Source organism: Zalophus californianus, chromosome 16 (assembly GCF_009762305.2).
Source record: "Zalophus californianus isolate mZalCal1 chromosome 16, mZalCal1.pri.v2, whole genome shotgun sequence".
NCBI lineage: Eukaryota > Metazoa > Chordata > Mammalia > Carnivora > Otariidae > Zalophus > Zalophus californianus.
This window is the reverse complement of record NC_045610.1, coordinates 15,945,300-15,968,803: the sequence shown is the minus strand read 5'-3', so window position 1 is coordinate 15,968,803 and position 23,504 is coordinate 15,945,300. Positions and strand designations below refer to the sequence as shown.

At 42.5% G+C, this 23,504-nt stretch overlaps 1 protein-coding gene and 1 long non-coding RNA gene across 4 annotated transcripts in view; one reads left to right on the top strand and one right to left on the bottom strand.

Annotated features, from left to right (window-relative positions):
* VPS53 (VPS53 subunit of GARP complex) overlaps window positions 1-23,504 on the top strand; it is a 139,225-nt gene that overhangs the window by 60,694 nt on the left and 55,027 nt on the right. For all 3 annotated transcript variants that reach the window (XM_027625518.2, XM_027625519.1, XM_027625520.1), the window contains 2 exons: window positions 12,145-12,246; window positions 18,591-18,685. In XM_027625518.2, coding sequence (XP_027481319.1) covers window positions 12,145-12,246; window positions 18,591-18,685 — 197 coding nt within the window. The remainder of the gene's footprint in view (window positions 1-12,144; window positions 12,247-18,590; window positions 18,686-23,504) is intronic.
* Window positions 831-14,418, bottom strand: LOC113939430. Its single transcript, XR_003525233.1, has 3 exons — window positions 14,258-14,418; window positions 9,184-9,294; window positions 831-934 (listed from the first exon to the last, which is right to left on the bottom strand). It is a non-coding gene; the product is annotated as an uncharacterized LOC113939430 (long non-coding RNA).

Sequence of the window (23,504 nt, the reverse complement as noted above, 5' to 3'; positions counted from 1 at the left end):
CCTACCAATGGTCAGTTATCTTTTCCACAGATTTCTCCGAATCATTCAACTTCTTTAGATCAGACTCTTCCCCTGGACCACTCTTTGTCCTAGTTACTATGACCCAGCAACCATTCTGCATTGCAAGTCCTGGCAGTGGCTGATCCATAACCTTTAAGGATTTTCCCTCCAAGGTTAGTTTCTAGAAAGGCAGCAGAACTCCTGTGGTCTCCTCAACAAGGCAGGCCAGGTCTTAGAGAATCAGTTCACTGCAGCCCTGCCTTGGGAATATGTAAATGCCGTGCTCCTCACTGTAGGTGATGTTCACTCTGAGCCTGGCCTGCCATCGCCTTGCTGTGGGCCAAGTGGGGCCACACCTTCACCTGCAGCCTGTAGGCCTCAGGACCAAGGCTGCTGGTGGGTTAGTCATGGCCATGACCATGCTCCCAGCAGTGCTGGGAAGAGGTGGCCTGGGCTGGGCTGGGGATCCAAGTGGCCTGACACCGCAGTCTAGCTGCTTGGTACCCCACCTGAAGACTTGCTGCTCCTTGTCTCCTTACCTCCTCCCTGTGCTGCCTTGCTTTTTGGAAAATTGTTTGTGGTTATCATTTTATTTCAGGGCATCAGAATAAACTACAGAATGAACCAAGGTGTATCTTGCTACCCTGTAGCATACACCAAATTTCATAGAAGGTTGTGAATTCCTTCCAAAGTTAGATAAGTCAGCCAGGGAGTCATGTTGACCAAAGACCCTCCCACCCACCCCTTCTCACTGCACTATTCAGATCCTTTTAAGCCCCGTGCTGACTGATTAACAATTAGGGTGAGCTGGAGAGATGATAAACTCACCTGGAAGGATGTGCTACAATCCAGCTCCTCCTAACTGATCAATGTGATGTGTCATCTTTGGCTCTTTTTTGACAGATGCAACTTTGACATCTGATACAGATGGAAACTGAAAGAACATAAGGACAGGGCTCGTCTTGTTTTATGGTACTAGCCCTAACATATTTACAGTGCTGCCATTGCTTTTTGCTAATTGCCTAAACTCCTGGCCCTTAAGAGGGATTCAAAATACTCTATAAAGTAAAATGCCTTGAAATTAAAAGCAAATGTCTGGATGTGATTTACCTACACCTACATGCATTCTTAGTAACTCAATGATTAGATTCAAGGTAAACATTATATTCAACCTCTACGAAAACAGAGTAGGTTGGGTAAGTTTTTGTAACAGGCTCATTGAATTTGGAAGTTTTTTTTTTTAATAAAATTGAGTTTTATTAAAAAAGCATTGTGGTGGGCGCCTGGGTGGCTCAGTCGGTTAAGCGACTGCCTTCGGCTCAGGTCATGATCCTGGAGTCCCGGGATCGAGTCCCACATCGGGCTCCCTGCTCGGTGGGGAGTCTGCTTCTCCCTCTGACCCTCCCCCCCTCTCATGCACTCTCTCTCTGTCTCTCATTCTCTCTCTCAAATAAATAAATAAAATCTTAAAAAAAAAAAGCATTGTAGTCTGAGAATATGCAGGGAATAATCTCAGTCTTTTGGTATCGGTTGAGACCTGATTTGTGACCCAGTATATGGTCTATTCTGGAGAAAGTTCCATGTGCATTCGAGAAGAATGAGTATTCTGTTGTTTTAGGATGGAATGTTCTGTATATATCTATGAGGTCCATCTGGTCCAGTGTGTCCTTCAGAGCTCTTGTTTCTTTGTTGATTTTCTGCTTAGATGATCTGTCTGTTGCTGAGAGTAGAGTGTTGAGGTCTCCTACTAATAACATATTATTATCAATATGTCTGTTTATTTTGGTTAACAGTTGACTTATATAGTTGGCTGCTCCCATGTTGGGGGCATAGATATTACAATTGTTAGATCCTCTTGTTGGATAGATCCTTTAAGAATGATGGGGAGCCTGGGTGGCTCAGTCGTTAAGCGTCTGTCTTCGGCTCAGGTAATGATCCCGGGGTCCTGGGATTGAGCCCTGCATCGGGCTCCCTGCTCGGTGGGAAGACTGCTTCTCCCTCTCCCACTCCCCCTGCTTGTGTTCCCTCTCTCACTGTGTCTCTCTCTGTCAAATAAATAAATAAAATCTTTAAAAAAAAAAGGAATCGTATAGTGTCCTTCAGTATCTCTAACTACAGTCTTTAGCTTAAAATCATTTGTCTGATATAAGAATTGCTACCCCAGCTTTCTTTTGAGGTCCATTGGCGTGAAAAATGGTTCTCCATCCCTTCACTTTCAATCTGGATGTATCTTTAGGTTCAAAATGAGTCTCCTGTAGACAGCATATGGATGGGTCCTGTCTTTTTATCCAATCTGCAACCCTGTGCCGTTTCATGGGAGCATTTAGGCCATTCACGTTGAAAGTGATTATTCAACAGACAAATGGATAAAGAAGATGTGGTCCATATATACAATGGAATATTACTCAGCCATCAGAAAAGATGAATACCCAATATTTGCATCAACATGGATGGAACTGGAGGAGATTATGCTAAGTGAAATAAGTCAAGCAGAGAAAGACAGTTATCATATGATTTCACTTATTTGTGAACATAAGGAATAGCATGGAGGACATTAGGAGAAGGGAAAAATGAAGGGGGGTGAATCAGAGGGGGAGACGAACCATGGAAGACTGTGGACTCCAGGAATCAAACAGGGTTTTAGAGGGAAGGGGGGTGTGGGGGGGGGTGGGCTAGCCCGATGATGGGTATTAAGGAGGCCACGTATTGCATGGAGCACTGGGTGTTATACACAAACAATGAATCATCTAACACTACTACATCAAAAACTAATGATGTATGGTGACTAATATAATAAAAATTTCTTAAAAAGAATAAAATCTTTTTAATAAATAAATAAGTAAATTGAAAATTTCCCCATTTCATGCAGCTGGATTTCCCTCCTCTTGGCCATTGCATAAATTGCCTTTCTAAATAGAATCATCCTTTGGCTTAGAGGGGTCATTTTAGTATACATTTATATTTGCCTGATTTTTAAAATTACATTATAAATATATAAGCTGTAGGTGTAATTTTCAGCCATGCAGTTTGAGCATAAGAGTGTTTGCCGAAGGCTCACTACATAAGAAAGCCCACCCAGAGTGGCTTGCCCTATACCTCGTGCTTCCAGCAGCTTAACACCTGAGTCAGGGACACTGTGCAAGTGGGGGAGGGGCAAGGTCTTAGCACTTCTGCCACAGTACGATGACTTCTGTCCTGAACAAGGAAATAGCTCTCCTTTGATGGTGAAGGAATGTATTCCTTCATTTGAATACCATCCTAAGAGGAGATTAACTTCTGTTAATTTGTTTCTGACAAGAAAGTAATACGTGGTCAAGATAGGAAAGGTAGAAATTATAGCAAGAATGGAGACAAGAGAAAACATCATTCAGAGATGAGGATTTTGGTGTGTTCGTTTTATAAAGTTGAAATTGCACTTTTTAAAAAAGATTTATTTATTTGAGAGAGAGAGAGAGCGGGGTGAGAGGAGAAGGGGCAGAGGGGCAGAGAATCTCAAGCAGACTCCTCACTGAGTGTGGAGCCCAACATGGGCCTTAATCTCATGACCCTGAGATCATGACCTGAGCTGAAATCAAGAGTTGGATGCTTAGGTGACTGAACCACCCAGGCGCCCCTGAAATTGCACTTCTAAAATACATTTTTTAGGGATGCCTGGGTGGCTCAGTCATCTAAGCATCCAACTCTTGATTTCAGCTCAAGTCTTGATCTTAGGGTCATGAGTTCAAGCCCCACATTGGGGCTGGGCATGGAGCCTATTTAAAAATAAAGAAAATACATTTTTTAAATTGAAATATAATTCATATAACAATTTCAATAATGCACACATTTAAAGTGTACAATTCAGGGGCACCTGCATGGCTCTGTCGGTTAAACATCTGACTCTTGATTTTGGCTCAGGTTATGATCTCAGGGTTGTGAGATTGAGCCCCACATCCATGGTGTGGAGCCTGCTTGAGGTTCTCTCTCTCTCCCTCTGCCCCTCCCCCACCCCCAAAAATAAAATATACAATTCAATTGTTTTTAGTATATTGACAAGGTTATGCTGCCGCCATCCCAACTATCCAATTCCAGGACATTTCCATTGCCCCCAAAAAACCCCTCCCCACTATAGCCACTTCCAGTTTCCTCCTTTCCCCAGCCCCAGCCAGTTAATCTACTTTCTTTTTGGATTTGCCTCTTCTGGACATTTCATATAAATGGATTCCTATACTATGTGGCCTTCTGTGCCTGGCTTTCTTCACTTAGCATAGTAATTTTGAGGCTCACCTGTAGTATGGCATGTATTAGTACTTTAGTCCTTTTTATGGCTGACTCATATTCCATCGTTTGGGTTTGCATTTTGTTTAGCCACTTATCCCTTAATAGACATTTGAGTTGTTTCCACTTTTTGGCTTTTATTATGCTACAGGCATTCATGTACAAGTTTTTGTATAAGTATCTCTTCAGTTCTGGGAGTATACCCAGGAGTGGAATTGCTGAATTGCTATGTCACATGATAACTCTATGTTTGACTTTCTGAGGAACCGCCATTGTTTTCCATAGCAGCTGTACCATTTTACATTCTCACCACCAGTGTAGGAAAGTTTTGATTTCTTCACATCTTTGCCAATATTTGTTATTTTCTTTTTTTAATTATTATTACAGCCATCTTCATGGATGTAAGGTAGTATCTTGTGGTGGGTTTTTTTTTTTAAGATTTGTTTTTATTTTAGAGAGAGAGAGAGAGAGCATGAGAGCAGGGGGGAGGGGCAGAAGGAGAAGGAGAGAGAGAATCTCTCAAACAGACTCTCCGCTGAGCATGGAGTCCAACGTGGGGCTTGATCTTATGACCCTGAGATCATGACCTGAGTCGAAATCAAGAGTTGGACACTTAACCAACTGAGCCACCCAGACACCCCTCTCATGGTGGTTTTGATGTTCGTTTTCTTAATGACTAATAACATAGACATCTTTTTTATATGCTTATTGGCCATCTTCTTGGAGAAATGTCTGTTCAAGTCCTTTTCCCATTAGTTAGGTTGTTGTCTTTTTTTTTTTTAAGTAACATGAGACTTGAACCCTGAGATTAGGACCTAAGCTGAGATCAAGAGTTGGACACTTAACTGACTGAGCCACCCAGGCGTCCCTGGGTTGTTTGTCTTTTTTATTGTTGAGTTGTGGGAATGTTCTTAAAAAATATTTTCTAGGGGCACCTGGGTGGCTCAGTCAAGCATCTGCCTTCGGCTGAGGTCATGATCCCAGGGTCCTGGGATCGAGCCCCACATCAGGCTCCTTGCTCCGCGGGAAGCCTACTTCTCCCTCTCCCACTCCCCCTGCTTGTGTTCCCTCTCTCGCTGTGTCTTTCTCTGTCAAAAAATAAATAAAACCTTAAAAAATATATACTTTCTAGATATATTCTATCATTTTTCAGGTACACGATTTGTAAATATTTTCTACCATTCTGTGGGTTGTCTTTTCACTTTTTTGATAGTGTCCTTTGATATACGAAAGTTTTCCATTTTGATGAAATCCTACTTTCCTTTTTTTTTCTTTTGTTATTTGAGTTTTGGTATCATCCCCAAGGTCACAAGCATTTACCTATGCTTTATTCTAAGAGTTTTATAGTTTTTGGCTCTTATATTTAGATCTTTGATCCATATTGAGTTTATTTTTATGTATGTTGTGTAAATACAGTTTTAATAGCTTACTTTACTTCATATGTCCCTATCTTAAGTGGTTTCTCAGTCATTATATTTGAGATGGTCCAGAATTTCCCTAAATATCCTTTTCTTGTTGGACCCTTAAGTACTTGTAATTTTTTCATTATTATAAACAAGGCCACAGTGAACACATTTTTGTTCACATTGGAGATTATTTTCTTATGATACAAGCATGTTGAATTATAGGCCAAAAAGTATGAGTTTTTTCAAATTTAAGATAGCCTCTGTTTTAAACTGTTTTCTGTATTCTTGTCTCTTATGAATGTACCTACTTAGTCTCCCAGCACTGAGTCTTGATGTTAGTGATGGTTTGTAAAGATTCAGAATAGTTATTGTTTTCTGCAATTCATGGTGCTAACATAGCAATGCCTAATATAAAGGCGTAACTCTGCCAGATTAAAAAAAAAAAGCAAAGCAATCTGAAACTGTTTTTTAGAGTAATATATGCTTCCTCCTAGGTATATGCTTCCTCCTTGGTATATGCTCAAGAGAATTAAAAATTCTCCTATGTTCATACAAACACTTGTACATGAATGTTCATGGCAGCACTATTCACAATAGCCAAAAAGTAGAAACAACCCAAATGTCTTCTTTTTTTTTTTTAAAAGCTGTTTGTAGTTTTTTTTTTTTTTAAAGATTTTATTTATTTATTTGAGAGAGAGAGAATGAGAGATAGAGAGCACGAGAGGGAAGAGGGTCAGAGGGAGAAGCAGACTCCCCGCCAAGCAGGGAGCCCGATGTGGGACTCGATCCCGGGACTCCAGGATCATGACCTGAGTCGAAGGCAGTCGCCCAACCAACTGAGCCACCCAGGCGCCCAACCCAAATGTCTTCTAATGGACAAATGGTTAAGCAAAATGTAGTATATCCATGCACTGGAATATTATTCAGCCAAAAAAAGGACTGAAATACTGACACATAACATAGGATGAACCTCGAAAACACTCCACAAAGTGAAAGAAGCCAGACACAAAAGGCCACTTTTATATGAAATGTCCAGAATAGGCAAATTCATAGAGACGGTAAGTGGATTAGGAGTTGCCACGGGTTAGGGGAAGGAGAGGATTGGAAGTGATACCTAATGGATACGGGGCTTCCTTTGGGTCAAAAAGATTCTGGGATTGGATGGTGGTGATGGTGGCACAGCCTTGTGAACATACTGAAAATCACTCAGTTGTAAATCACCTAACATGGTGAGTTTGATGTTAATTGTTTTAGGAAATACTGAGTTGAGTTATAAATCATCTTCATTCTTCAGATAATTTGTCTATCAGAAAAAGAGAGAGAAATACATGCTTGTTCAGGCTCAAACAGAATAAAATATTTTAAAAGAACAATCTCTTCCTTTTTAATTACTCTAAACCCCTTTCCCCAGAGATGTCCACTATTTAATAGTTTGGGGTATATTTTTGAGACTGTGCTACAAGCATGCGCACACACACACACACACACACACACACACACACACACACACACACACAACTTTTTTTGTTTTGTTTATAGAAAATTGAAAATGTTGCCCATGTGTCTGAAGAGGATTTTATTGAGTGTTTCTCATACAATCAGGATTTAGTCACAAACGTTTTTTAAGTTCTCTGGGCAGAGCCTTGGGAAAGAATGAAAAATTGAATCAGACAGGTGCCTATGGTCTAGTGAAGAAAGAAGCCTATACATAAGTGTCACTATGTAAGATATGAGCGTGGTGGTACCTAGAGCGGTCCCAGTAATATTAAACCAGGTGTGCAGGGTCCTGTGTTTACAGTCCTATCAGTTGAAGCCTCCAGGCCATCTCTTTCAGGACAAATCAGGAGTTGGGCTGGAATAAAGTATTTATGGAATGAGAAATGCAGAAATTGTGGAATTTTCATCTTATAACTGAAAGTTTTCTCCTCCAGGGAAAAGAAACAAATTAGGCTTAAATTTCAGAGTTCCTTCTCTGATAATGTGAAGTGTCCAGCGAGGGCCTCAGCAAAGGATTTGTGCAGGCAGACGTGGACTCAGATATACTGCTGATTAAAGCCAGGTTCTCTCTTCCTAGCAGTCAGTTAGACAGCTTGGCCGTCCTGTGGACCTTACTGTTTTGGAGATGTTGGGAATCCCATGTGGTTTAATTAGTAGGAATTAACTTGCTATATGAAGAATTTTTCTTTCCTGTATGGACTTGAAATCAACTGTCATCCTAGCAAAAAGAAGGAATTCCTCTAAAATTGGAAAGTCGTTCATTTCTTGGCAATTTTTTTTTGTTTTATTCAGCGGCCCCAGAGCTCATAGAATATGTCATTTGAGTTATTTAAAATCTAAACCCAAACTTGTAATTCTTTATGGTCTACGACAGCTGCAGAACAGAAATGAGAAGTACGGTCTGCTTGGCTCTGACAACAGGGCTCTTGCATAGAAGGCTGAGTTGTGCCGGGGATTGCTCACTGCAAAGACTTATTCTTTCATCACAGCAAATTAATCTGAGCAGTAACGTCGCCCTCCAAACAGCAGGAGTCTGTGTCCGCCCCTCAGCGTTTCCTAATATAATATTTACTGATAGGGCAGTGGTACGTGCAGTACTTTGAGAGCCTCATTGGAGGCTAGGGAAGAAGGCAGAAGCTCAGGGAGCCTTTGCCTTTGTAATTTGATGGACCCATTGTTTTCATTTCCTGGAGATATCCCAGAGAGGCACAATAGCAGAGACAGAATCTTATTTGTGATTAAAAGTTCTTTTTTACAAAACTTCTTAGCCCTGTGTTCCCACTTCTTTCCCGTCTGAGAGTTGCTCCACTGAGAGAGGCACCACCACAGTTCTGCACCCTTAAATACTAACAAGAGCTCCCACCTACTGCGCTTTCCTTGGCTGCCAGACATCGTGTTGAGCTGCTTTATGTACCTATCTCGTGCTTTACGTGCAAGATTTCATTTGATCCTCATGCAGCTCTGCATGGTGGGCACTCAAGTCCCTTCACATTGCAGGGGAAGAGCTGAGGCTTGGAGAAGCTAAGTAACATATCCAAGTGATAGAGTCTAGACTCAAACCCAGGTTTGCCACTCGTTAATGGTGACACCAGCCATGTAGTTGCTCAGGCCAAAAAGTGAATGATCCTTGATTCCTTTCTTTCCTTCATCTTCACATTTGTTTTCTCCACCAGTCCTCTTGGGTTTATCTCCTAAATATGCCCCAAATCTGGCCACCTGTTTCTGTCTCCACAATGCTAGCTTAGTCCAGTCCTGTATTGTCTTTGCCTGGAACCCAGCGGCAGCCTCTTCAACTGATCTTCTTCCATTACAGTCCATCCTCCCTCCCCACAGCAGTGGAATGATATTTTAAAAATCTAAATTAGATCCTATCACTTCCTTGTTTAAAACCCCCGGTGACTACCCAATTGCTATGAGAAGAAAGTCTCACCTTTACCAGGGCCCACAAAAGGCTGTGCGGTCAGGTTCCTGCTGCCTCTCTGACCTCACGCCCCCTGTTGTCCTCTCTGTCCCTCGGACTCACCAGGCTCATTCCAGCCTTTGCACCAGGTCCCCTGTGAGAAGGCCCTTTCCAGATCTTTGTTTGGCTAGCTCCTTCTCCTCATTCTGGTCTCTGCAGCCTTGTCTGATCACCCTGTATAAAGAAGCATTTAGAAATATTATTTTCAAAGATATCTTGCTTTCTAAAAATAGCCTGATTTTTTTAAAGATTTTATTTATTTATATGACAGAGAGAGCACAAGCAGGGGGAACGGTAGGGAGAGGGAGAAGCAGGCTCCCCGTGGAGCAGGGAGCCCAACGTGGGACTCCATCCCAGGACCCTGAGATCATGACCTGAGCCAAAGGCAGACGCTTAACCGACTGAGCCACCCAGGTGCCCCAAAAATATCCTAATTCTAAAAATAAACTATTTCGCTTTAAGTTTATGGGTTTTTTTTTTTCCCATATCAGGCAAAGCAAGCCAAAGTTCAGAGTGTATAAATTTTATTTTTTTAAAGATTTTATTTGAGAGAGAGAATGAGAGAGAGAGAGAGCACACAAGAGCGGGGAGGGTCAGAGGGAGAAGCAGACTACCGCTAAGCAGGGAGCCCGATGCGGGACTCAATCCTGGGGCTCCAGGATCATGACCTGAGCCGAAGGCAGTCGCTTAACCAACTGAGCCGTCCAGGCGCCCCAGAGTGTATAAATTTTAAATATTTGCTTGGTTGTTAGACCCTATTATTTCTCAGCAGGATACCAGAAAAATCACTGTCCTACTAATGACTACCTTGACCTAATGCATTGATCACAAGGCTTTCTTCATACACTGAGTCTTTATCTGGCAACATAACAGCATCCAAGTGTTTGGGCCGAAAATTAAGTAGTTTACATGAGTGTAAGCAGAATGGTCTTAAAGCCTAAACCAGACACCAGAATGGTTTGTGTTTTTTTGTGTTTAAGTTTTTCATATTTTTTTGGATTATTTTTGTAGTTTTGTTTTTTTTCTTTTTCTTTTTCTTTTTTCTTGGTATATCTTCAGCTGATGTCCTGGCACTTGATAAAGTCATTCACACTACAGTCCATGTGCTGTCCCTCTTGGCTTAGGGGTTAGTTCAAGTTGGTCTGCTGATACATGCACAGGTGTCACAAGTACATTTAGAAACACCCTCTCCACCTAGCTTCTTGTCTCCAAAGAGCCATTTCTTTCTTTTTAATTTTATTTTATTTTATTATGTTATGTTAATCACCATACAGTACATCATTAGTTTTTGATGTAGTGTTCCATGATTCATTGTTTGTGTATAACACCCAGTGCTCCATGCAGTACGTGCCCTCCTTAATACCCATCACCAGGCCAACCTATCCCCCCACCCCCCCTCCCCTCTAGAACCCTCAGTTTGTTTTTCAGAGTCCATCATCTCTCATGGTTCGTCTCCCCCTCTGATTCCCCCCCTTCATTTTTACCTTCCTACTATCTTTTTTTTTTTTTAACGTATAACGTATTATTTGTTTCAGAGGTACAGGTCTGTGATTCATCAGTCTTACACAATTCACAGCGCTCACCATAGCACATACCCTCCCCAATGTCTATCACCCAGCCCCCCATCCCTCCCACCCCCCACCACTCCAGCAACCCTCAGTTTGTTTCCTGAGATTAAGAATTCCTCATATCAGTGAGATCATATGATACTTGTCTTTCTCTGATTGACTTATTTCACTTAACATAATACCCTCTAGTTCCATCCACGTCGTGGCAATTGGCAAGATTTGGGGGGTGTTGATGGCTGCATAATACTCCATTGTGTGTGTGTGTGTGTGTGTGTGTGTATATACACACACCACCTCTTCTTTATCCATTCATCTGTTGATGGACATCTTTGCTCTTTCCATAGTTTGGCTATTGTGGACATTGCAAAGAGCCATTTCTTGACCCTTCCCCTCATCCCCAGCACCAGCCAATCCCTTTTCTCCTCCTTGTCCACTTAATTTTCTTTTAGCTCCCTGGCATAAACAACATCTTGGGACCAAATTTGTACAAAAAATTCCCAAGAGCTGCCTCGATTCTGTTGCTGCACTGAATTATCGTCACCAGTGTCCCTTATACGTGTAATGTGCTCCTTGCTGCCGTTCACACCCCCTTTTTTTTTCCGCACCCTTTATCACATCTGATCCTTCTGGTAGTCCTGTAACTGCAACCTTATGCAACAGATGAGGCTGCTCTGGCCAGGAGAAGTTAGGCAATTGGCCAGCGCTGTGGAACTGGAGCTAAAACCCACACCTCCTGCCCCCAGCTTTCTCATTCCAGCCTGTGGTCCCACTCAATGACATGTGTTAAAAGAGTGGTCAGAATCAGGTCCTGAGAACTAATCTTTCCCGAGGAGATTCTGTTGTGTTTGTTGTAATGAGACTTATTTGGAAAGAGACTTCTGTCTGTAATCTAGAACACATAAGATTAGCTTTATAGTTTGTTCTTGAATTCCAACCCATCCAGCGTTTTGATTGATTCATATTTAGGGAGCAGCTAGGAAATTCCAGGCACCCAGATATAGGAAGGGGAACAAGACAGGCATGATCCCTTGCCATCATGGAATCTAATGGGGACAAGACAAATAAATGGACAGTTGTGATATTTTAATAAATACCTGGGTAGGTGGACATACTGGGTGGGATGGAAACATGTAGCAGGGACATCTGTCCCAAACTTAAGAGATGGGGAAGGCTTCCCAGAAGAAGAGACTTCTAATTTGAGGGCTGAAGGATGAATGAGAGTTTTAGCCAGATTGGGATTGGGGTGGGGTGGGCAATAGGTTTTAGGAAGATGGGAAATAGTATGAAGGCTGGGAGGTAAGAATGTGGTCTGTGCTGTCTCAGTCCTTGCTCATTATATCAGATTTAGATTTCATGATTTAGGGGTTGCAGAGACTCGGAAAAAGCAGATCAATGGGGAAAGGTATTGAGAATATGCTCAGAAAATACTTATCTCTTTCTCACGTCTTCTTAACAGAAAAAACTCGAGTCTCCACCCCCATCCACCAATCCCTTCCTGGAAGATGAGCCAGCACCAGAGATAGAGGAACTGGCGATGGAGAAAGGAGATTTAGATCAGGTAAGTCCAGGTTGCCTTTCCACGTGCCTCCTACCTAACGTTTGCTTCTGAAAATGGGTCTTCCCCCTCCACAAGTGGCCCTTTGGCCATTGAGCACGTTCAGAGATTACAGCTCCGGTGGTCTTTATAGAAAGCCCTTATCTGAAGGTGCATTTTGAAAACAGAGTGAGAAAGCAGCCTTTCCTGCCCACCTCTGTTCCCAAAGAGTTTCCCTGCTGGAACGAGCAACCCGCACAAGCTTAATTGGTCCATGCAGTGCGGCGGCAGAACCCTGCCCGCCTCATTCATCATCTCCTGCACCTGCCAGCCTAACTCTCGGTTGGGTTCTCATCTGGCCGGTGACGACATGAGAGAGGCTCGAGGATCCCTGGTGGAATTCTCAGCACCATCAGCTAGGAGAGGCCTCCACTCAGTGCAAGCTGAGCACTTGAGGTCTGGAAGGCATCGGGGAGGCCTGGAAACATCAAGGTGACCACTGGCATATTTGGAGAGTTACTTTTCAGAGCACACTAGCACTTTCATTTCCTTCGGATTTTCTGTCCAACTCTAAATTTCCTCTCCCTTCATCCTATAGAATGGTGTTTTTGTTTCATTGCCATTTTATGACAGAGTGGTTAGAGCAATAAATCAGGCCTTTTCCTGTCTGGATTAGTGATCCTTCTTTTTAATTTTCTACACTTGGCTGCTCGAGGGTTATTTTATAGTGTTGTTTTGCTCCAGACACCACTGAAAGGGAGGCTGGCCGGGAAGACCAGCCTGGGAACCCCATAGCCATGAACTTGCCTGTATTCCTCACACGGAGAAGGGTAGGTGTACAATCATTTCCAGGAGCAGTTCTGAAGTGTTGCAGTAAAATGTGTCTGCTCCACTGATTAAATAATTGTAATAACATGGATACCTCACGTTTTTATGGGCTTTATAATTTCAAAGTCTTTTATGTGCTTTATTTCATTTCGTCTTCCCAATGCCTGCCTCTCATCTTATAGGGATTTTATATGAGCTACAGTGTGTGCAGCTCAGAGAGGTTGAGTGATTTGCCCAGGGTTACAGAATTTGGGCATGGACGAGCTAGGACTGGAAGCAAGGTCTAGAAGTCAAGAGACTAGAATTCCCACCATGGAGCTCTTGTATTACACCGGGCTGTCTCAGTGAATAGAGGAGGTCACAGAAACGAACCCCATGAATACAGGTGAATGGATAAAACTGGAAGGATGCCTTATGGCTATATCCCAGAGATCTGTGGGATTAGCTATAATTGATTTAAAGCCATCATACCAGCTAGTGTGGGAGATAACAAAAGATTTCTTCTAACTAAAGAAATGCATCTTGCATTTGGGGAGGAAGGGAAAGGAAGGAATCTGGATGTAGAGCTCGTTCTTCTGGTGTATCTTCCACCCACACTCCATCACCTGCACCCTTTGAGCTTGCTTTGGGTTGTAGTACCGTGTTCGGGGCCTTGTGTCTTCCCAGTGCCAGTGGCTGTCATTGTCCTTGTGCTGGCATGAAAAGTTAGCCCTTCAGCTAGTTATCTCTGGATATCATTAAACTGGATTATAATAGAGGCCCCTATTACTACAAATTGTGTTTACTAGATAAAATATGATTTGTCTCTCTCATGGAACTTTTTGCTCATCCTGGAAGCTAGAGGTTATTGTTGTAAGGGCCAAGACTGCTCATTCTAAGGACACAGAGCACAGATACAGGGGGTAAAGCAGAGGCAGACTCTGGTCTGCCATTAACTGACCACGTAGTAGGTTTTTACTCTCTCTAGACTTGCCTCATGTTTTCATCTTTAGGCAAAGCCCGTGGTTTTCAAACTATATTCCTTGGTGCCCCATCACATGTCTCTGTGGGGTGTTGGGAGGAGACCAGGGCTCAGACTCCCTCCAAACAGAGCAGTTCTGTTCTGAGTCACTTTTATCATGGAATTCCAGGTAAAATTTCTTTCGAGCCAAGGGTTTGAGATCTGTTGAAAAAAAAATATCAAAAACCCCTGGACTAGATGACCTACCTGCAGTTTCGCTGGTTGTTACTTGTTAGCAATGACACCTGGACACCATCCCCAGCCTCCCCAGCACTTGTCTTGCTTGTGGTCCATTAGGGGGCAGCTCCAGGATCTCCCTCTTCCTGGCCACTTACTGGCTTCCGGAGTTGGGTTTACAGGAAGCGCAGGAGCCCCGTGGGGCCTTAGGGAGGAAGTCCACAGGAAGCTAGGGGTGAGCTGAGCCAGAGGTGTGGGGGAAGGCCCCCAGCGGTCGTCTGGGGTTACCCAACCCATTGTGTCACTGCAGTAAGTAGACAGTTGGCCCTCAAGGGCAGGGTCCCTCCCTGCTCACTCCTGCAGCGTAGGCTGTTGAGAAAGGAGTGTGAACTTGAAAAAAGGTATTTAGTTTGAGCCACCAGTTGCCAACACACTCCCAGTGATGAAAAAATGGCATCTGAAAGGGGACTGAGGGTGCTCGAAGAGAAAGGGAGAAGAAATAAGGAATTTCTGGTTTAAAAATGTACCCTTCTGGTGATCCAAGCAGTTAGATTTAATCTGTTTACATTGGATGGTAATAAAAGGAAATGGGGCCAGCTGCAGAGCTCCTTACTGTGACAACAGTAACCTTCTATTATTCCCTCAAACTCAGGAGGAAATAACTGAAACATCTGCGGCTCTTGGATAGAATTCACACACTCAGACAGGCAGCCCAAATGCTACTGCTAAATGCCTTTGGATGTTCTTTCAGCAGAGACTCAACCCTTTGGGGAGCCAGACAGTGCACAGGGAGACGCCAGTGTGAGCTGAAATTCCAGCACCTCTTATCTAAATAGGAACAGAGTCACCAAGCAGCTATAGGCTGGAGGCAGCCCTGTGGGGAAAAAAGCAAAAAGGAAACTTTGGGCAGTCCCTCCCATTGTTCCCCTTTTGCTTCCAGCTCACACAAAAAGCGCTGCAAGGGACCTGGAGCTGTGGTGTAGGGTGTCCCCTCACTGCCAGGAGTGGCATTAGTGGGCAGAGGCAGGGCGGAGCGATCACCTGCCTGTAGGGCTGGGACACCCACACTGTCTGATGATGCAGCTATCTGGGTGCCAAGTTCGGAGTGCTCTGCGGGGCCTCATCAAGCACACGGTCTGGGGAAGACTGGCCGAGATGACTTCATTGGAACAGCATGGAGCTGTTTTCTTTTATCACTTAGAATCTGTCTTTTACATATATTCTGAATGAGCTCCTCAGACTTCTGTAGGCCCAGATTTTTATTGTATATCACCCTTGCACATACGTAAAAAGGAAAATAGTAGCAGAATAAATAGGTTAAGATATCCCTAAAATCACTTCACGTTCAGGGTCCAACTTTCCTGTACCACTTTTTAGAAAAAACTTTGTTTTGAAATAATTATAAACTCATAAGTAGTTGCAGAGTACAGAGAGGTCCCGTGTACCCACCTCCCAGCTTCCCCCAGTGGTGACAGCTACCATAACTATAGTGTGGTCTTAAAACCGTGAAATTGATGCTAAGCCCTGTTTTACTCAAGCACAAATGCCCGTGTTTTCCCACACTGCTGCCCTCCGGGCTGTCCAAAGTGTTGGTGACGTGCCCTTGCTTAAGGGCTCCACAGTTGTCTCTGGGGTTATCTGCCAGGCCGTTGGCACCCATCTCCCAAGCTTTTTGTTGTTATTTTTTACTTTTTTAAAAGAAAATACCTAAATTAGAGAAGAGTTTTAAGAATATTACAAGAACTCTCAAATATCTTTCACCTGGGTTTACCAGTTGTTAACATTTTGCTACATTTACTTTACCATTTCCTTTTTTTCCACCCCCATTCCTCCTCTCCCTCTCTCTCTCCCTGTCTTCGCTCTCCCTCTCTCTCTCTCTCTCTCTCTCTCTTTTGGAATAGTTTGTAAGTTAGCATATATCATGTCCTTTACCTCTAAATATTTCTGTATGTATTTCCTAAGAGGAAAGCCATTCACTTAAATTACCACAGATCAAAATCAGAAAATGTAGTATCAGTACAGTACTACTATCTAATTTATAGAGCTTAAATTTCATAATGTAGCCATTCTAAAGTGATAAACTAAAACAATGTCAGTAATTGGAAAATTGCACATAAATTGGTAAACAAAGCCAAATACAAAATACTTGATTTAAAATATGTTGATTTAAAACATGACAACATTCTGTATTATATAAACTCCCAATTTATAATTACCAGAAGCTATCCTGTAGACATGTGAATATTTTTGGCACAAGAAGAAAATATAAATAAAGGGGATAATTATAATCCTTACGATGACTATATTTTATTAATAAAAAGATATCTGGGTATTGTGGCTATAGTTTTCAATTCTAAAATCAGGATATCTGGTCTTATATAAGTTAGACAAATCACATTTGTCTATTCATTTAACAATCACCTTATTGAAAAGAATGAAATAATAAAAAAATAGATAACTGATTCAGAAAATATAGAACAATTGGGTAAGGACCACTCCTACACAGCCATTTTACTACATCATGGATCCACCATTTTAAACTGATGGGAGTGTGGGAGAAACTCCCAGGGTATCTGTGAAATGAAGTGGAACTTTAGATCCAGCCAAATCAAACTCAGTGAACCCAGGCTGGGGAGTCTCTTGGGGGCTCAGCCTCAGACCTGACTTTGGCGGTAGCTTCTGAATGATAAGGAAAATAGCCTGATTGTAATTATTTTAGACCAGAGTTTCTAAAAATCTTGCAAAAAAACTTAAAGACATGGAACTCTCCGAAGGTGATGAGGAGAGAGAGCTAAACAGGAGATTGAAGGGGATATGTCTAAGGTTGACATTTAATTTTTGGTGTTCATTTCCATATTTTACAGATGCTTTTAACCATTACAGTGTTTTATTTTTAAAAGTTACTAGGAGAAGGGAATCATTATTCTGTTCGTCATTAGGGGCTTAGTTTTTCCTATATTTATTAAAAGATACGAACAGTTCAATCCAGCAAGTATGCTGTGGGTATCAATTTATGCCCAAATTGTACTCTAGTATAAACCCCAGCAAGGGCTCAGGATCCTTTTGTTGGCATTTGACGATAAATAGAATTGACTTTTTTTAGAAATAGAAAGAGATATGTAGGCGGATCTTTGCTTAGTTTTTAGATATTTTGGAAAAGAAATTAGGAAGCAAATAGAGTTTTTAAATGCTTGCCTACCTAGATGTCCTGTATATCAGCAGTTTTTGGGTATCAGCTGAGGACCAGTGCTGGCCCTGTTTTACAATGGTCCAAGGCAAACAATAAAGACAAAACAGCCCGCCTGCCTGCCTATCTGTCTGTCTGTCTATCTATATATCTATCTATCTGGTATAAGGTCACCAACTGTCTTTTCATAGGAAGGACTGCCCTCATGCTGCTATTTTCTCCCGATAAAATGTTTGGGTGTAAAATACTCTTAGGGACTCGTGAGAATGGAAAGTGGCAAAACAAAAAGTTAGCAATGCTATGTTGGTCCTTTACCGTTCTTTTTCTTGCATTTACTCGTCAGTGCAATTCAACAGTCTGGGAACCATCACGGCAAAGCAGTGCTATAATAGAAAGAGTTCTAGTTCAGGAGATAGGAAACTTCACCGTGTGCCTTTGGGCAGGCTGCTAAAAGCCTCTGAGGCTTCCTTTCTCTAGGTGTGAAATAGTAGTAATAATTCCTACACCAAGGGGTGTTGTGAGGAATAGATGAGATGTTATTTCATGTTAAAGTGCTTGGTCCATAAAAACAATTGCTAAATGGAGGCTGTCAAAAATAGATCCCATGAAAGCACTTTATAAATTCTAAAGCACTGTACAAATATAAATAAGGTACTGTTACTAGCTAGGATTCAACACTTTAAAACATCAGTCTGATGATGAATAGCTTCTAGGGGCGCCTGGGTGGCTCAGATTGTTAAGCATCTGCCTTTGGCTCAGGTCATGATCCCAGGGTCCTGGGATCGAGCCCCATGTCTGGCTCCTGGCTCCTGGCTTGGCGGGGAGCCTGCTTCTCCCTCTCCCCTGCTCATGCTCTCTCTCTGTGTATCTCTCTGTCTCAAATGAATAAATAAAATCTTTAAAAAAAAAAAAAAGAATAGCTTCCAAATTGAAAGCACATGTGTTATCAGAGTAGCAGTAAATCTTTCACCATCCCGGGCAAGTCAGTGATGGCTCATTATTGTTCACAAACTGGCGTGAATCATAATGCAAGACACAGCCCCAATTCAGTTACATTGAGTGCTTCTCATCTACATCAGGAGTAAACTTTGAAGGGATGTATTCTTTGAAACTGCTTGAGAACTTGCAAAGATAGCTAAAGCGTAGCTTTCTTTCTTCTTTTTCCCCCCTTTACAGCCAAAGAAGCCGAAAGCCCCAGACAATCCATTTCATGGCATTGTTTCCAAGTGTTTTGAGCCTCATCTCTATGTGTATATTGAGTCCCAGGACAAGTGAGTAATGAATGTTTTGCTGTTTTCTACTGCATTTCTCCTTCCTTTGGTCATGGTTGGGCCTCACAAGGGCACAACTCCTTCCAGAAGCTGAAGGAGAGACTTGGCAGGCCTCCTGTGACCCTCCCTGGAAACCTTCTAGGGTTATTTTTGTATCTTGTGAATGTTATCATTCATTGTATCCATAAATCGTAGAAGCCTGAGTTTGACTCTAATAAGGTCCCAAATGGATCCCAACAACCCCTTCCCATGTGGGCACTGAGCTCTTCTTACATAGCTACACAGGCTTGACCATGTCAGGCACTGGAAAATGGAGAAAGAAAGCCTAATCTCATATACATGTTTTCAAATATAATTTGTTTAGGTTTTCATTTTGAAATAATTTAGACTTACAAAAAAGTTACAGAAAATTCTCATAGATCTTTCCCCCAGAGAATGCTACCATTTTATGCATAATCACAGTTATCAAAATCAGGAGGGTAACATTGTCCCTTGAATGTCCCATGAATGTCCACTTTCTGGCCCAGAATCCCACCATGCCTTTGGTTGTCAGGTCTCTTTAGTCTCCCTTAACCTTTAATACTTGCCCAGTCTTCTGTTTGTTTCTCATGACCTTGACACTTTACAGAGTACTGACAAGTTATTTTCTACAGTGCCCTCAGTTTCAGTTTGTCTGATGTTTGCTCTTGATTAAATCCAGATTATGTGTTGCGGGCAAGTATACCATGCAGGTGATGTTGTGTCCCTCTGGGTACGTCATATCAGGAGGCACATCATGTGGCTGTGTCCCATTACTGGTGATGTTAACGTTGATCACTTGCTTAAGGTGGTGCCTGCTAGCTTTCTCTGCTGTGAAGCTGCTGTTTTTCTTTTTGTAATTAATAAGTATCTCGTGGGGGGATACTTGGGACTATGTGAATATCCTGTTTCTCCTCACACTTTTCCCACTCATTTTGACATCCTTGATGATTTCTGCCCAAAGCAGTTACTACTGTAGTGTTTGCCAAATGTTGATTTTCTGTTTCCATCATTTTCTGCTCTATTGTTAATTGGAGTTCTTCTGTAAGGAAGCACTTCCCCCTCTCCCCCGTGTGCGTGTGTATTTCTATCAGTATGGACTGGTGGATTCTTGCTTTCTTTTATGGATTATCAACCATTTAACATATATACTTTTTACAAACTCAGGAGTTCTGAAAATTTTCACAAAGCAGCCCACTGCAGCCAAGTTTCTCATGGTCAGAGGAGTATCTTCAAATTCCAATGTCCGTTATTCATGCAAAGGAGGAAGACCCCTCCTCATCCCTGAACCTCTGTCCCCAGCCACAGGAACTGGTGGAGGCCTTTCCACACTGGAAGGCAGATTTTGGAAAGGTCAGGTTTCTGGAGACAGGCTGGCCCCAGCTCTCAGATGAGGCCTTGTAGCCTGAAGAATGCACTTGGGAGGACCAGACAGACAGTGGCTCAGGCAGGGAGCGCAGTAGTGGCTGTGAGAAAGTTCTCTAAGGGAGTTCTCTGGGAAAGCATTTAGGTGCTGAAATTTAGTCCTTTTTTTTTTTTTTTTTTTGTAATGCTTCTTTGTGGATTAGCAAATTCTTGTTTCCAAATATGTTTCAGAGAGAAACCATAAGATTAAGAGACTGTTTCAAGTGGAATCACTACATGGAACATTATTATTATTCTCCTATTTTATTTTGTAGATTGTATCTACTCTTTTTGTCCCCAATCACAAAATGTTTCATAGTAAAGTCATAGAAAATGAACTTTGTAGAAGAGCTTCCATGTTAATAAAAACAACCTCCTGAGGCGCCTGGGTGGCTCAGTCGTTAGGTGTCTGCCTTCGGCTCAGGTCATGATCCCAGGTCCTGGGATCGAGCCCCGCATCTGGCTCCCTGCTCCGTGGGAAGCCTGCTTCTCCCTCTCCCACTCCCCCTGCTTGTGCTCCCTCTCTCGCTGTGTCTCTTTCTGTCAAATAAAATAAAATCTTTTAAAAAACAAAACCTCCTGCCCACCATCCTCCCCCAAAGAAGAGTTGCTTTCATGTTTTGCCTTGTAAAGCCAGTTCACCTCTCCTCCTGTTTATCCGTTGGGCTTATATCCGAAGGTTCACAGAAAGGCAGTAATTACTTATTGCTGTTTGCTCCTTTGGAACACCCTGTCTTCTGTGTGAAAAAGTTCTTTGGGGCGCCTGGGCAGCTCAGTTGGTTAAGCGACTCCCTTAGGCTCAGGTCATGATCTCCAGGTCCTGGGATCAAGCCCTGAGTTGGGCTTCCTGCTTGGCAAGGAGTCTGCTTCTCACTCTCTCACTCTCTCCCCCGCCCCCCTTCCCCATCACGCGTTCTCTCTCTGTCTCTCAAAAAGATAAATAAAATCTTTAAAAAAATCATTTATCAGGAAGTTAATAAAGACACCTGGAGGAGCAGGTAAAAGATCTGTTATTTATCTATGAGATTACACAGGTCTTGAGCAGCCCACCTGGATGACTGTTTTTGGACAAAGCCTGTTCTTCCCTCATCAACCCAAATTCTTATTTTTAGAAAGGTTTAAAAGCTGTTGGATCCAGAGTTTAAAGTGCATATCTGAGATAACCATGTACTTTCCCCAAACCTACCTGGTCTAGAGAGTCATTTTTCTGAATTATCATAATTCTGGTATCTACTCTTTTCACATGGCCTTGATTCATATAAAGTGTACTCATTGTTCATGATGCTTCGGGCAGAGAGCCAGACCTCCCTTCCTTAGGGACTCTCCATTTCTCTATGAAAAATGAAGTGCTGGCCACTCATCCTTCCACTTGGCCTCACTAGGATGTTTCCACAGCACCGGGGAAGTAGCAGAAGCTACTCATAGGAGAATTGCGTAGGTTGTGCTGTTGTCGCTCCAGAATAAGCAGCAAAGGCTTGAAGTAGAAAATAGAGTCCAAGAAATCCATTTCCTCATCTTTTAAAGCACAGAATCAGACAAAATAATGCCTAAAGCGGTGGCTATTAACCTTTTTTGAGTCATAGATCCCTTTGAGAGCCCGATGAAACTGTAGACTCTTCTTGCCAAAAAAAAAAAAAAAAATTCACATAAACCCACACACTGTCTTGAGTGCAATTTCAAGGGGTTCTACAAAACCCTTCCTCCCTTTTATCCAAGACTCCTAAGGGAAGAAACTCAGGTGGGGGACTGATTTTGTATGTATTTCATTCTTGTAGCTCTGACTCAAAAATCTGCAAGGGAGGAAAATCTTAGGCCATTCACAAGCTCCCAGATGACAGAGACCCAACACAGTGTAGTGGAAAGAGCGTGGGCCTGGATGCCAGACAGACCTGGATTTGAGTCCGAGCTCTGCAATCACTAGCCTGGGACCTCAAGCATGGTACTCAACCTCTCAGAGTTGGTTTTGTCCTCTCTCCAGTGCAGTTAGTGGCGAGGATGAGATAAGAGGACATGTTGGCACTTGGCACGAGTGGTCAGGAGCTGTGCCTGCCCTGCCCGCCCGGTGCCCTTGTCCCAGACTCGTCAGTGGTTGGGTGGCCTGATCAGTATTGCCAGCTTTCTGTTGGGCCTGGCATGGGGTCCGCCAGTCTCCCACCTACCCAGGGAAAGTTCTGGCAGCACGTGAGCCAGCCAAAAGCCAAACAGCAGTAGGACTGCAGAGCCGGGACCTAGGGAGGAGGAAGGAAGTAGGGATATCCCCAAAGCCATCTCCTTAGCAGAGTCGGCTGAGCTGTCCTTGTATGCTTTAAGCGGCTTTCTCAATTTTTGTTTATGTTTCAGAAGGAAGTTCGGGTAACTTTTACTCTTGGGAATGTAGTGATTTTTCTCTGGCTGACTCTTGGAGAAGAGATTTCTCAGCATAGACACTTTCTTCAAATTGCAGGCAAGAGTGCCCCCATTACTCCTCAGGACTTCAGTCTGTGTTTCCTATAAATAAGAACGCAGTCTACCTACCCACAGTACACCTATCAACGTCAGGAAGTTAACTTGATCCATTAGTACCATTTAATTCATAGATGCCACTCCATTTCGCCGGTGGTCCCCGTCATGTTTTTTCTCAATCCAGGATCTGTGCCAGGACCATAGGGTCCATATACTTGTCATGTCTCTTTGGTCTCTTCAATCCAGAAAAACAACTCATTCTTTCCTTATCTTTCATGACCTTGAAATTTTTGAAGAGTACAGGCCAGTTTATTTGTGGAATGTCCCTCCATCTGGGTTTGACTAATGTTTCCTCATGATTTATGATTTATTCAGAAGCAGGGCCAGGCTCTTCTCAGTAATTCACATCAGGAGGTGACAGTGTCAGTTTGCCCTACAACTTGTGGTGTTCATTTGTCTGCCAGGCTTCTCTCTTTATTAATAAGTAATTACTAACAATTAATAACTGTTGGGAGAAACGTTGAAACCATATAAGTTTTTTTTCTCATCTTTTACCTCCTGCTGATACTTGTCTGAATCATTTATTACTAAGATAGTTGCCAAATGAGGATTTTTCTAATACCAGCATTTCTTCTGCGTTTACTAGTTCGCATTATAGTTTAAGAAAAAGCTTTCTCTTTTCCCCACTTACTATGTCAGCACATACTCGTGGATTATAGCTGTTACTACCTTTTTTTTTAAGTTTATGTTGGAATAAATTTAAACCTACATAAAAGTTTCAGAAATAGCGCAGATTTCCCATATTCCTTTCTCCCCAGTTCTCCTGATGTTAACGTCTTACATAACCACAGCACAGTTACCACACCAGCAAGTTAACATTGGTACAGTTCTATTTACTAAACTCAGACCTTATTTGGATTTCCCACTGGTTTTTCCACTGATGCCCTTTTCCTCT